General features: G+C 50.8%; 1 protein-coding gene across 1 annotated transcript in view; it reads right to left on the bottom strand.

Annotated features, from left to right (window-relative positions):
- Positions 1-11,796: 11,796 nt before the first annotated feature.
- Positions 11,797-14,403, bottom strand: part of LOC137366651 (cardiotrophin-2-like) — a 3,477-nt gene continuing 870 nt past the window's right edge. The window contains exons 2-3 of the mRNA XM_068028339.1: positions 14,212-14,307; positions 11,797-13,229 (exon numbers count right to left, since the gene is read on the bottom strand). Of these exons, the coding sequence (XP_067884440.1) occupies positions 12,762-13,229; positions 14,212-14,307 (564 nt within the window). The 3' untranslated portion in view covers positions 11,797-12,761. The remainder of the gene's footprint in view (positions 13,230-14,211; positions 14,308-14,403) is intronic.

Below are 14,403 nucleotides of genomic sequence, written 5' to 3' on the forward strand. Positions count from 1 at the left end.
TGAGAGACACCAGGCAGTGTACAGATATCACCCTGAGAGAGAGGGGACTGATAGACACCAGTCAGTGTACAGATATCTCCCTGAGAGAGAGGGGACTGAGAGACACCAGTCATTATACAGATATCACCCTGAGAGAGAGGGACTGAGAGACACCAGTCAATGTGCAGATATCACCCTGAGAGAGAGGGACTGAGAGACACCAGTCAGTGTACAGATATCACCCCGAGAGAGAGGGGACTGAGAGACACCAGTCAGTGTACAGATATCTCCCTGAGAGAGACAGACTGAGAGACACCAGTCACTGTCCAGATATCTCCCTGAGAGAGAGGGACTGAGAGACACCAGTCAGTGTACATATATCACCACGAGAGAAAGGGGACTGAGAGACACCAGGCAGTGTACAGATATCACCCTGAGAGAGAGGGGACTGAGAGACACCAGTCAGTGTACAGATATCACCCTGAGAGAGAGGGGACTGAGAGACACCAGTCAGTGTACAGATATCTCCCTGAGAGAGACAGACTGAGAGACACCAGTCACTGTACAGATATCTCCCTGAGAGAGAGGGACTGAGAGACACCAGTCAGTGTACAGATATCACCCTGAGAGAGAGGGGACTGAGAGACACCAGTCAGTGTACAGATATATCCCTGAGAGAGACAGACTGAGAGACACCAGTCACTGTACAGATATCTCCCTGAGAGAGAGGGACTGAGAGACACCAGTCAGTGTACAGATATCACCCCGAGAGGGAGGGGACTGAGAGACACCAGTCAGTGTACAGATATCTCCCTCAGAGAGAGGCGACTGAGAGACACCAGTCAGTGTTCAGATATCACCCTGAGAGAGAGGGACTGAGAGACACCAGTCAGTGTGCAGATATCACCCTGAGAGAGAGGGGGCTGAGAGACACCAGTCAGTCTACAGATATCACCCTGAGAGAGAGGGGACTGAGAGACACCAGGCAGTGTACAGATATCACCCTGAGAGAGAGGGGACTGATAGACACCAGTCAGTGTACAGATATCTCCCTGCGAGAGAGGGACTGAGAGACAGCAGTCAGTGTACAGATGTCACACTGAGAGAGAGGGGTCTGAGAGACACCAGTCAGTGTACAGATATCTCCCTCAGGGAGAGGGGACTGAGAGACACCAGTCAGTGTACAGATATCACCCTGAGAGAGAGGGACTGAGAGACACCAGTCAGTGTACAGATATCACCCTGAGAGAGAGGGTCTGAGAGACACCAGTCAGTGTGCAGATATCACACTGAGAGAGAGGGGACTGAGAGACAGCAGTCAGTGTACAGATGTCACACAGAGAGAGAGGGGACTGAGAGACACCAGTCAGTGTACAGATATCACCCTGAGAAAGAGGGGACAGAGAGACAGCAGTCAGTGTACAGATGTCACACAGAGAGAGAGGGGACTGAGAGACACCAGTCAGTGTACAGATATCACCCTGAGAGAGAGGTGCTGAGAGACACCAGTCAGTGTACAGATATCTCCCCAGAGTGAGGGACTGAGAGATACCAGTCACTGTCCAGATATCTCCCTGAGAGAGAGGGACTGAGAGACACCAGTCAGTGTACAGATATCATCCTCAGATGGGAGGGGACTGAGTGACACCAGTCAGTGTACAGATATCACCCTGAGAGAGAGGGACTGAGAGACACCAGTCAGTGTACAGATATCTCCCTGAGAGAGACGGACTGAGAGACACCAGTCAGTGTACAGATATCTCCCTGAGAGAGAGCGACTGAGAGACACCAGTCAGTGTACAGATATCTCCCTGTTAGAGATGGACTGAGAGACAGCAGTCAGTGTACACATGTCACACTGGGAGGTAGGGGACTGAGAGACACCAGTCAGTGTACAGATATCTCCCTGAGAGAGAGCGACTGAGAGACATCAGTCAGTGTACAGATATCTCCCTGAGAGAGACGGACTGAGAGACACCAGTCAGTGTATAGATATCTCCCTGAGAGCGAGCGACTGAGAGACATCAGTCAGTGTACAGATATCTCCCTGAGAGAGAGGGACTGAGAGACACCAGTCACTGTACAGATATCTCCCTGAGAGAGAGGGACTGAGAGACACCAGTCAGTGTACAGATATCACCCCGAGAGAGAGGGGACTGAGAGACACCAGTCAGTGTACAGATATCTCCCTGAGAGAGAGGGACTGAGAGACACCAGTCAGTGTACAGATATCTCCCTGAGAGAGAGGGACTGAGAGACACCAGTCACTGTACAGATATCTCCCTGAGAGAGAGGGACTGAGAGACACCAGTCAGTGTACAGATATCACCCCAAGAGAGAGGGGACTGAGAGACACCAGTCAGTGTACAGATATCTCCCTGAGAGAGAGGGACTGAGAGACACCAGTCAGTGTACAGATATCTCCCTCAGGGAGAGGGGACTGAGAGACACCAGTCAGTGTATAGTTATCACCCTGAGAGATAGGGTCTGAGAGACAACAGTCAGTGTACAGATATCTCCCTGAGAGTGAGGGACTGAGAGATACCAGTCACTGCACAGATATCTCCCTGAGAGAGAGGGACTGAGAGATACCAGTCAGTGTACAGATATCATCCTCAGATGGGAGGGGACTGAGTGACACCAGTCAGTGTACAGATATCTCCCTGAGAGAGACGGACTGAGAGATACCAGTCAGTGTATAGATATTTCCCTGAGAGAGAGCGACTGAGAGACACCAGTCGGTGTACAGATATCTCCCTGTTAGAGATGGCCTGAGAGACAGCAGTCAGTGTACAGATGTCACACTGGGAGGGAGGGGACTGAGAGACACCAGTCAGTGTACAGATATCTCCCTGAGAGAGACGGACTGAGAGACACCAGTCACTGGACAGATATCTCCCTGAGAGAGAGGGACTGTGAGACACCAGTCAGTGTTCAGATATCACCCCGAGAGAGAGGGGACTGAGAGACACCAGTCAGTGTACAGATATCTCCCTCAGGGAGAGGGGACTGAGAGACACCAGTCAGTGTACAGATATCACCCTGAGAGAGGGGGACTGAGAGACACCAGGCAGTGTACAGATATCTCCCTGAGAGAGAGGGACTGAGAGACAGCAGTCAGTGTACAGATGTCACACTGAGAGAGAGGGGACTGAGTGACACCAGGCAGTGTACAGATATCTCCCTGAGAGAGAGGGACTGAGAGACAGCAGTCAGTGTACAGATGTCACACTGAGAGAGAGGGGACTGAGTGACACCAGGCAGTGTATAGTTATCACCCTGAGAGAGAGGGTCTGAGAGACCCCAGTCAGTGCACAGATGTCACACTGAGAGAGACGGACTGAGAGACACCAGTCAGTGTATAGTTATCACCCTGAGAGATAGGGTCTGAGAGACCCCAGTCAGTGTACAGATATCTCCCTGATAGAGAGGGACTGAGTGACACAAGTTAGTGTACAGTTATCACCCTGAGAGAGAGGGTCTGAGAGACACCAGTCAGTGTATAGATACCTCCCTGAGAGAGAGGGACTGAGAGACACCAGTCAGTGTCCAGATATCTTCCTGAGAGAGAGGGACTGAGAGACACCAGTCAGTGTACAGATATCACCCTGAGAGAGAGGGGACTGAGCGACACCAGTCAGTGTCCAGATATCACCGAGAGAGAGAGGGACTGAGAGACAGCAGGCAGTGTACAGATATCTCCCTCATACAAAGACCTAACAATGTGTTCCCACACACTATATGCTCATGACTGTCCCTCCCCCTGAATTCTAGTTTCCTGCCTGCTCCCCATATCCCTCGACTCCCTTAGAGACCCAAAAATCTCTCGATCTCTGACTTGAATATATTCAACAGCCGCGCATGCTCTTGCCCCTGGGGTCCCGAATTCCTGAGTTGCACAACCCTTCGACTGAAGAATTTCTTCCCAATCTCTGTCCGAAATGGCCAAGCCCTTTCCTCTCCCCCGCCCTGCCGCCGAGTTCTTGATTCCCCAACCAGTGGGGGAACAGCCTCTCAGTGTCTTCCCTCTCAAACACCCTTCTCATGAACCTTCGCTGTCCCGCATCCAAGGCTAGTGTATCCTTCCTTAGATGTGGAGACCAAAACTGCCCCCAGTACTCTAGATGTGGTCTCACCTGTATAACTGAAACACAACCTCCCTACTTTTATTTTCAATTCCTCTCGTAATAAAGGAAAGCATTCCATTCGCCTTCTTAATTACTTGCTGTGCCTGCGTAGTAACCTTTTGTGACTCGTGCACCAGAACACCTCGGAGTTCTGCTGTCGTTCTCCATTTACGTAATCCTCTGCTTTTCTATTCCTCCTGCCAGAGTGAACAACTTCACATTTTACCACATTGTACTCCATCTGCCAGGTTTTTGCCCACTCACTCAACCTCTCTACATCAGTCTGCAACCTCCTTATGTCCTCTTCGCAACATACTTTTCTACCTATCTTTGTGTCATCTGCAAATTTAGCTACCATGCCATCGCTCCCCTCATCTAAGTCATTGATATAAGTTGTAAGAAGTTGAGGCCCCAGCACAGACCCCTGCGGGACTCCACTCATCACTTCCTGCCAGACAGAAAAGGACCCATTATGCATACTCTCTGTTTTCTGCCAGCCAGCCAATCTTCTTTCTATACTAATACGTTAACCCCGCACCATGAGCTCCAAATTTGCGCGAAAGCCTTTTATGTGCCACCTTGTCAAACGCCTTCCGGAAATCCAAGTACAGTACGTCAACGGGCTCCCCTTCGTCCACGGCGCATGTCACTCCTTCAAAGAACAGAGAACTACTTCCACCACCTTTTCCTCCACATCACCTCCCCAGACGCAACACACCTTGCAAACGGGACCCGTCCCCCTCTCCGCCTGGGCACCTCCTCACATCCCCACAGGACCAGCCACCACGGGTACTCGCCCTCATCTGCGAGCAGTGTCACGCCCATCCCTCGAGGTGACCCGCCAACTAGTGAGCTCTCTACTTTCACTCCCGGTAGGTCAGGAGAGCACAGAACACCCGGTAGAGGCAGACAACCGGAGGTGATGGAGATCGACTGGGTCTCGGAATGTCTGGCCACAGGCGACGGAGAGACAGGGATCTGTTGACAGAACTAAATATAATTGGGACCCAACCAGATTGACAGCTGTGAAAAATGCGTGACAGACCGTGAAATGTTGTGTCAACCATGAAACCTCGGGTCCTCCGTGAAGTTGACCGTTTTGTGAACTTTGCTCGTTTTATTCATTGTGCCACGCTCGCAGAGCGGCGGGGGGAGGTGGGGGGGGGTGCTGCGGGGAACAAAATGCAAACGTGAACTGACGATTGGCCTTTTTTTGAAAAAAGATCATGGAAGATCACCGCAAAAGATGGGCCGCATGTGTATTCGAACGTGGCCACCCTGTCTGTTTAGAGCGAAGGAGGTTGAGAGGTGTCGATTGCACCCATCCTGAAGCATTCCTGAATTGAATGGGTTCTTCTGAAACAAAGAAGGTGCGATGTGGCCACATCCTGGTCCATTGTCGGTCGGGACAGGGAGCAAAATTTCTGTCACCCAACAGAGGCGAGAGGTGAGAAACTTTTAGCTTTACTGATGGCTCCCTGAAACAAAAAGATAGAAAAAGAGAGAGAGAGAAAGACAGAAAGAAACAAAGAGAGAAAGAGAGGGAGAGAGGGAGAAAGAGAGTGAGAGAGAAAGAGAGAGAGAGGGAGAAAGAGAGAGGGAGAGAGAGAGACGCACAGAAAGAACAGGGAGAAAACCGGAAAGCATGAAGGGATGACTGTCTCCTGTAAATTCTACCTTTTCAACTTACGCAGCAGTTAATTCTAAGTGACCCTTTGTCTTCAAACGGAACTTTTAACCAAGAGGGATATCTACAACCATCTCAGAACTGGAAACAACGAGAACTTGACCTCCAAGAGAATTCAACAGGTTTACCATGCCTGCCCCCTCCCCGAAAGCTTGAAAACTACATAGCTCCTTTTCCTCTCTATTTGTCTCTTCGTGCGTGCGCGTGCGAATGTTTGTGAATGTGGGAGTGGGTGTAGTTGCGAACATTTCGGGCTAATTGCTCTGTAAATAATTAATCTTCTGCTTTAAGCCACTAGAAAACCTGGCGCTGTCTGTTTATTTGACACGTAAAACACGTGCTGTTGTCAGGCGTGAGTTGAACGGGGAGAACCGCCCACACACAGCTCACAACGTGGCCGCCAAAAAACTGACAAATTGACGCCAGGCTCACCTCGCTGCTCACTGGGCCAGGCGCGAACATGGCGCAGTTTTTAGCAATCGGCGCATGGCCTACCTCCCTGATTGGTCGATGAGGGGGCAGTTTTGACGAAATGGTCTCAAGCGTCCACCGACAAGTGAGACTGCCGGAATGAGCGCATCAAAAATGGCCACAATCATTACCGTAGCACGTGGAGTGAAATGCACCAAATGACCTGTTTATAGTGTTGTGAAGTTGCTTCTGTTTTTATCGTAGAAATATTTTTTTGATTATTCTTGGCCAAGGTGACGAAATGTTGGACCAATTTTTTTTTTCCCAAGAGGGTAATCAGGAGGAGGCGGAAAGAACTGGTTTGGCAGCAATGTTTACTGGTTGTCACATGACTCAAGTTAGAGATAGAACAGAAACCCTGGTAACAGATGTGAGCAGAGAAGTGACAGGCGCCCCTTGATTGGGCAAGCCCAGTGACAGCAGCGCGCACCTGAGAGGGCAGAAAACCCGCAAGTTTTTGGTTGTAGGGCCAGTGTGTCTTCACGTTCTGGAATGAGACAAAGTCACGGCTGCTGAAGAGGTGTCAAGGATGGAGAGAAGACCACAACCCAGCTCGCTTTCCAGCAACTCTCTAAAAGACCCTGAGAAGTCCACTGTGCCAATTCATCTCGTCTCCTGTCTTTGAAGAAAAGTCTGCGAAATTATTTCTCAATGCCGCCTAAAAGAACTGTTCTAAAAAAGTTTTGGAACACAATCTATCCCATCTGCTGTTTTCTTCAGGAATGAGCAATTATTCGGCCCAAGCGTTTTTCTTTTGTCTGTAACAGAGCTCTGAATTTTTTTAAAAGCTCATGTTGACCGACCTTAGCATCCCGTGAGAGATGATCCACACTATGGTGACTTCAACTTTTTGCGGACGAGCACCTCCCCGGGAAAGAAGTGGCTGCCAGCGGGGAACGGCAGCAGGTCACGGACCGACGGGCTGCACGCGCAGGAAAAGCCTCGGCCTTGTCCGTTCGGGAGCCCCACCAGGAGGTCCAGCAATGCGCGCCCCAGAAAGGGGGTACGAGGAAGAGCGGATTGTCTCAAGGTGCTCCCACTCCTCGGGCACCCCCGCCGCAGGCAGAGGTCCAAAAGCTGATTGGATTGTAACCTCAACTCCACATTCCCGCCTACCGCCCCGACAACCTTCCACCCCCTTTGCTTATCAAGAAACTATCTACCTCTGCCTTAAAAATATTCAAAGACTCTGCTTCCACCACCTCTTGGTTCTCTATTTTGGTAGGAGGAATAGATGTGCAGAGTATTTCATAAATGGTAAGAGATTAGAAAGTGTAGATGTACAAAGGGACCTGGGTGTCCTTGTCAACAAGTCACTGAAAGCTAACATGCAGGTGCAGAATGCAATTAAGAAGGTATGTTAGCCTTTATCACAAGAGGATTTGAGTACAGGAGTAATGAAGTCTTGCTTCAGTTGTATAGGACCTTGGTTGGACCGCACCTGGAGTACTGTGTACAGTTTTGGTCCCCTGACCTTAGGAAGGATATTACTGCCATAGAGTGAGTGCAACGAAGGTTCACCAGACTTGTTCCCAGGATGGTGGGACTGTCCGATGAAGAGAGATTGGGGGAAACTGTATTCTCTAGAGTTTCAAAGAATGACGGGTGATCTCATCGAAACCGACAAAATACTTAAATGGACAGACAGGGTAGATGCAGTTAAAATGTTTCCCCTGGTTGGGGAGTCGAGAACCAGGGGACACAATTTCAAAATAAGGGGGAAACCACTTGGGACAGAGATGAGGAGAAATTTCTTTACTCAGAGGGTTGTGAATCTTTGGAATTCCCTATCCCAGAGGGCTGTGGAAGCTCAGTCATTGAGATTGACAGATTTCTAAATACCAATGACATAAAGGGAGATGAGGATCGTCTGGGAAAAGGCATTGAAGTGGATGATCAGCCATGATAGTATTGCATGGCAGAGCAGGTTCGATGGGCTGAATGGCCTACAAAGAGAATTCCAAATACCCGCCCATTCCGGGTATCAGTCTAGTAAACCTTCTCTGAACTGCCTCCAATGCATTTACATCCTTCCTTAAATAAGGAGACCAATACTGTACACAGTACTCCAGATGTGGTCTCACCACTGCCCTGTATAACTGAAGCATAACCTCCCTACTTTTATATTCAGTTCCCCTCGCGGATAAGCGATAACGTTCTATTAGCTTTCCTAATTACTTGCTGAACCTGCGGGCACCTTGATTGGCACACGGGCGCGGAATAGGGCTCCCTCTCATCGGTGCCAAGGATGTAGGTGGCATACGTGGCATCAGTCACCTGAGGGGGGGGGGGGGGGTCGTGAAATCCCACAGACGTCATGACAATGCCAGCGGCGGTCATGTCCCGGGAGGCTTACCCTCTGCCCGTGTACCCTGCGCTTTAGAGGGAGCGAGCTCCAAAGCACACTTCTGGGACCCGTCCTGTGGGCAAAGGTTTTTCACTGTGGCGAAAGTTCTGGGTGCGGCACTTTCGGAAAAACCTGAGGGGCGTCGGAGAGAGTGCGGAAAAGATTCACGAGAATGGTTCCAGGGAAGAGGGGCTTCAGTTATGAAGATAGATTGGAGAAGTTGGGAGTGTTTTCCTTGGACAAGGGAAGGCTGAGAGGAGATTTAATAGAGGTGTTCGACATCATGAGGGGTCTGGACAGAGTAGATAGGGAGAAACTGTTCCCACTGGTGAGAGGATTGGAGAACGAGAGGGTACAGATTTGAAGTGACGGGTACGAGAAAAGCGAACACGAGGAAAAACGGTTTCACGCAGCGAGTGGTTAGGGTCTGGAATGCGCTGCCTCAGTGTGTGGGCCGAATTGCATCCCCCCCCCCCCCCCACCCCTTGCTGTATGCTGTCTCGGATAATGTCAACAGCTCAACCTCTCCCTGACCCCCCACCAGTTGGAGGTTAGCCAACAGGATGTGAGACAGTCCTGGGATCACCGATCTCTGAGCTAATCTACTTGCGTCACTGGGCTCTTTATTTGGGATGAGTTGGCCCACCCCACTCATGACGGTTGCCGAGGCCTGCGGGAGGAGTACACGGTCTGTCTTTGTTCCTGAATCGAGCCTGACCACTAGGCCAGTGACCTCAGCAGCATTCTGTTACTCAGTGAAGGGAAGGAGAGAGAGAGAGAGAGCGGGTGGAATTTTCTATGACTTGTTTGCAGGCGCTGACCAACGATTTATGCAAATAGCTCGATGTGTAAGCCGAGCCGCTGATCAAGGGGGGGGGGGGGGGAGGGGGCGGGACGCAGGTTGGCCGTAGATCGGGCCTATGGGATTAGGCTCCGTCCCTCCAGCATTCCTCAGATTCCTGAGTCAGTGATACAGGCAGGGCACTCAAGTGGAACAGGAGAAAGATGAAAGTAGGGGAGGGCAGAGAGATGGTCAGACGATGCAGACAGAGAGAGAGAGAGAGTGTGAAAGACAGAGAGAGAGGGAGACAGAGATATGGATGGAGCGAGAATGACAGAGAGATAGAGAGTGACAGAGAGAGAGACTGAGAGACACTCACAGAGAAAGAGAGACACACAGAGAGGCAGAGAGAGAGAGAGACAGAGATAGGGAGAGAGAGAGAGTGACAAAGAGATAGAGATAGAGAGACAGAAAGAGAAACAGGAAGAAAGAGAGAGAGAGAGAATGAGAGAGACAGAGAGAGAGGGAGACAGCGATATAGATGGAGCGAGAATGACAGAGAGATAGAGAGATGAGTGACAGAGAGAGACAGAGAGACACACACACACAGAAAGAGAGAGACACGGAGAGGCAGAGAGAGAGACAGAGGGAGAGACAGAGAGAGAGAGAAAGAAAGAGGAAAAGGGAAAAAAGACAGAGAGAGAGAACAAGAGAGAGACAGGGGGAGAAGAAGAGTGACAGAGAGATAGAGAGAGAGATGGACAGAGAGAGACAGGGAGAAAGAGAGCGCGATATGGACAGAGACAGAGAAAGAGAGAGAAAGACAGAGAGAGTGAGGAAGAGAGACAGGCAGAGAGGGAGATATAGAGACAGAGACAGCGAGAGGGAGATATAGATAGAGAGAGAGAAAGAAAGACAGAGACAGCGACAGAGCGAGACAGAGAGACAGACAGAGAGACAGAGAGAGAGAGACAGTGAGAGGGGGGGGGAGAGAAAGAGACAGAGAGAGAGAGACACACACACACAGAGAAACACAGAGAGAGGGACAGAGAAAGAGAGACACAGAGAGAGGGACAGAGAGAGAGATGGAGAGAGAGAGAGACAGAGAGAGAGAGACACAGCGAGAGGGACAGAGAGAGAGACGGAGAGAGAGAGACGGAGACAGAGATGGAGAGAGAGAGAGAGAGAGACAGAGACACATAGAGGCACAGAGTGAGAGACAGAGAGAGAGAGACAGAAAGAGAGAGTGACATAGAGAGACAGACAGAGTGAGAGAGACAGAGAGAGAGACAAAAAGAGAGAGGGAGACAGAGAGAGAGAACAGAAACAGAGAAACAGAGAGACAGAGAGAGACAGACAGACAGAGACAGAGAGAGAGAGAGAGACAGAGCGAGAGAGAGACAGAGAGACAGAGAGAGAGACAGAGAGAGATAGACAGGGAGAGAGACAGAGAGAGAGAACAGAGCGAGAGACAGAGAGAGAACAGAGCGAGAGAGAGAGAGAGACAGAGAGAGAAACAAAGAGATAGAGACAGAGAGAGGGAGAGACAGAGAGTGAGAGAGAGTGACAGGGACAGAGAGAGAGACAAAGAGATAGAGACAGAGAGATAGAGACAGAGAGAGAGAGAGAGAGAAACAGAGAGAGAGAGAGAGTGAGAGTGACTCAGTCTCCCAGGGCTGGGGTGTCCTGGTTGACCGCTCAGGATACAGTCTGACTCAGTAACCACATCCAGCACCACGCACTGACTCTCTCTGGGAAGGTTTCCTCGAGTTACATATCCTGGGAAACTCCTGCGTCTCTCCCTCTGTGACACATTCCCCCCCCTGCTGGCACCCCTCCCTTGCGTGCAGCAGCTGGTAACAGAGAGGCTGTCTGGAATGCAGCCTCTGAACAACTGGGAGGGATGACAATGACGCTAGAGATCAAATAAAGCTCTGCTTAGACCACAATCGGGAGTCAGAGGGCCCAGTTCTGGCCACCATACGTCAGGAAGGCCTTGAAGGGCTGCTCCACACTAGGCCAGAAATGGAGCCTGGGCCTTTCCTGCTCTGTGTGTGGGGCTCAGTACCTCAGAGGCACTTCGGGGCAGGGATATCGAAGGGGAGGGGAGATACCTTGTGGGGAGGGGTGAGGGGTAAGGGGAACAAAGACCGAGAGAGATAGACCAGCAAAAAAGGGAGGCACCCTGAGGCCGAGGGCAGGCCAAGGGATGCCAAATTACTAGGCGCCCCTCTCACTTTTGACCTCGCAACGGAAAGGGTCATCGGCAGGTCAAAGGGCTGGGCTCCCTCAAACCACGGACCCCAAAACCCTTTTGGTAGGCGTAATTCCACCCAAAAATGGCCGCCCAAGGCCTCAGGCCTAGGACGTTGCAGCAGCTGTCAGATACACGTCAGAAGCAAAGTTAATAAAATAAATGTTTTAATGATATTTAAATAAATATTCACACCCGTAACTTAACGTTTCAGTCGAAATAGCAGAAATTAAAAGGGGCACGGCAGATAAGTGGGTGTCTTAGAGGGCCCAATGTTACCTCATTAAAACGTTTGTCGATTTTCTTTTCATTTCTCCACCGTTGGTGGCGGGATGGATATTGGACCGCAGGAGGCATCGCAGCCTGATCTGCACCCAAACCAAGTCCTCAGACGCAAAGTCTGCACACGGCACTAGGCCGTGGAAGGAGCCTGGGCCTTTCCTGCTCTGTGTGCGGGGAGGGGGTAGGGCAGCTGCTCAGTGCCACACTGGGTTCAAGAGAAAATCTTGCTTTCGTGGTCCCACAGATTCGAATTCCGAGAGGACATTCTAGGGCTGATTTGCAAGAGCGCAAGGATTGCGTAGTGGCCGATGATGAGGTAACCCTTGACCTTAGCCTCCGGGTATGCGTTGCCTGGGGCATGAGCAGGAGGGAGCTCCTCAGGCATAAATTCGAAGTTGCTCGACTTCAAGTTCCAGGCACCCAAATTGTTTTAATGGATAACTCAGAGCTAGGCCTCAGGCCTTTGGCCCTTTTTTATCAGCCTTCCCAATTGTTTTCATTAATAACTCAGAGGTAGGCCTCAGGCTTTTGGCCATTTTTTTCTGCCTTCCCAATTGTTTTAATGGATAACTCAGAGCTAGGCCTCAGGCCTTTGGCCCTTTTTTATCAGCCTTCCCAATTGTTTTCATTAATAACTCAGAGGTAGGCCTCAGGCGTTTGGCCATTTTTTTCTGCCTTCCCAATTGTTTTAATGGATAACTCAGAGCTAGGCCTCAGGCCTTTGGCCCTTTTTTTCCAGCCTTCCCAATTGTTTTAATTAATAACTCAGAGGTAGGCCTCAGGCTTTTGGCCATCTTTTGGCCCCTCCAATTGTTTCTATTTATAATTAAGAGCTAGGCCTCAGGCTTCAAGTTGTCTTTCAACCTCTCCAGCTCCTCCACTGTTCTGCCGATCCAGTCGTTGTAATGGGCGATGACGTGGTAACCCTTGACCTTGGCCTCCCAGTGCGCGAACCCCGAGGACGAGCTGGGCGGCTGATGGCCCTCGCTGTCCACCTCCTCCTCCGCCCCCTCTCCCTCCACCGGGAAGCCCAGCGAGGACAGGATGAGGCCCAGGTTGGCAACGAGGCCCTCCAGGCCGGTGATGGCGAACTGCAGCTGGTGGTGGAAGTGGTGCCCTGTCTCATTCAGCTCCTGCTGCTCGTCCAGGACGCGGCGGAGGAGAGCGGCCAGGAGGCGGCAGTCGGTGTGGTGATGGCGCAGCCGGCGGGCCTGGTCCCAGTCATCGGCGGGAGGCGCGGGCAGCTCGAGCTGGGCAGAGGGCAGCCCCAGCGGGGGCTCACTGAAGCCCTGGAGGTCAATCTGCAGAAGCAAGAAGAGAGTCAAACACAGCACGACAGAGGCCTAGATTTGAAATAGCTAGACTTCAGGCTCCAGGCTCCCTATTGTTTTAAGTGATAACTCAGAGTTAGGCCTCAGGCTTTTGGCTATTTATCGACCCTTCCAATTACTTTAATTGACAACTTAGAGCTAGGCCTCAGGCTTTTGGCTATTTATCGACTCTTCCAATTACTTTAATTGACAACTCAGAGCTAGGCCTCGGGCTTTTAACTATTTATCGACCCTTCCAATTACTTTAATTGACAACTCAGAGCTAGGCCTCAGGCTTCTGGCTATTTATCGAACCTTCCAATTACTTTAATTGACAACTCAGAGCTAGGCCTCGGACTTTTGGCTATTTATCGACCCTTCCAATTACTTTAATTGACAACTCAGAGCTAGGCCTCAGGCTTTTGGCTATTTATCGACCCTTCCAATTGCTTTAATTGACAACTCAGAGCTAGGCCTCAGGCTTTTGGCTATTTATCGACCCTTCCAATTGCTTTAATTGACAACTCAGAGCTGGGCCTCGGGCTTTTGGCATTCTTTCGAACCTTCCAATTATTTCTATTTATAAATAAGAGCTAGACCTCGGGCTTCTGGTTGCCTTTCAACCTCTCCAGATTCCCCCAGATCGCTCTGACCGGTCCAGTCGTCGTCATGGGCGATGGCGCGGTCACCCTCCTGGCGGCCATTTTGAGGCACAGCAAGATCCCACGAGAAGGACGGAGGCTGATCGGTGCGCGGGTGCGCGGGCTCAGAAACCTCGCCGGGCGCGAGGGCAGCTAACTCAGCACTAGGCCCCGAGATCAAGCCTGGACCTTTTCTGCTCGGTGCGCGGGTGCCTAGGTCTCAGATCCTGGCGGTGGATTCAGGAACTCTGCCGCCTCAGGTTATGCAAAAGAAATAAAGAAGGCTGCTGGAGGCAGTTACTCGAATGCTTTTAAATCAGCCTGCTACTCACGTACACCTCCAGGAGGGAAGATGATTCATTCGCTAACCAAACCGAGAGATTGTAGGCCCGTTCAAGAGTCTCGTTTGCTGGTTCCATCTCTGCACCCTGTCAAAACACACAATATTCACACGGCATCAGATACACCGTCACAGATAGAGAGGGAGTGACAGAGATAGGGAAAAAGAGACAGAGAGATCGAGA

The sequence above is a fragment of the Heterodontus francisci genome, unplaced genomic scaffold (assembly GCF_036365525.1).
Source record: "Heterodontus francisci isolate sHetFra1 unplaced genomic scaffold, sHetFra1.hap1 HAP1_SCAFFOLD_648, whole genome shotgun sequence".
Classification (NCBI taxonomy): Eukaryota; Metazoa; Chordata; class Chondrichthyes; order Heterodontiformes; family Heterodontidae; genus Heterodontus; species Heterodontus francisci.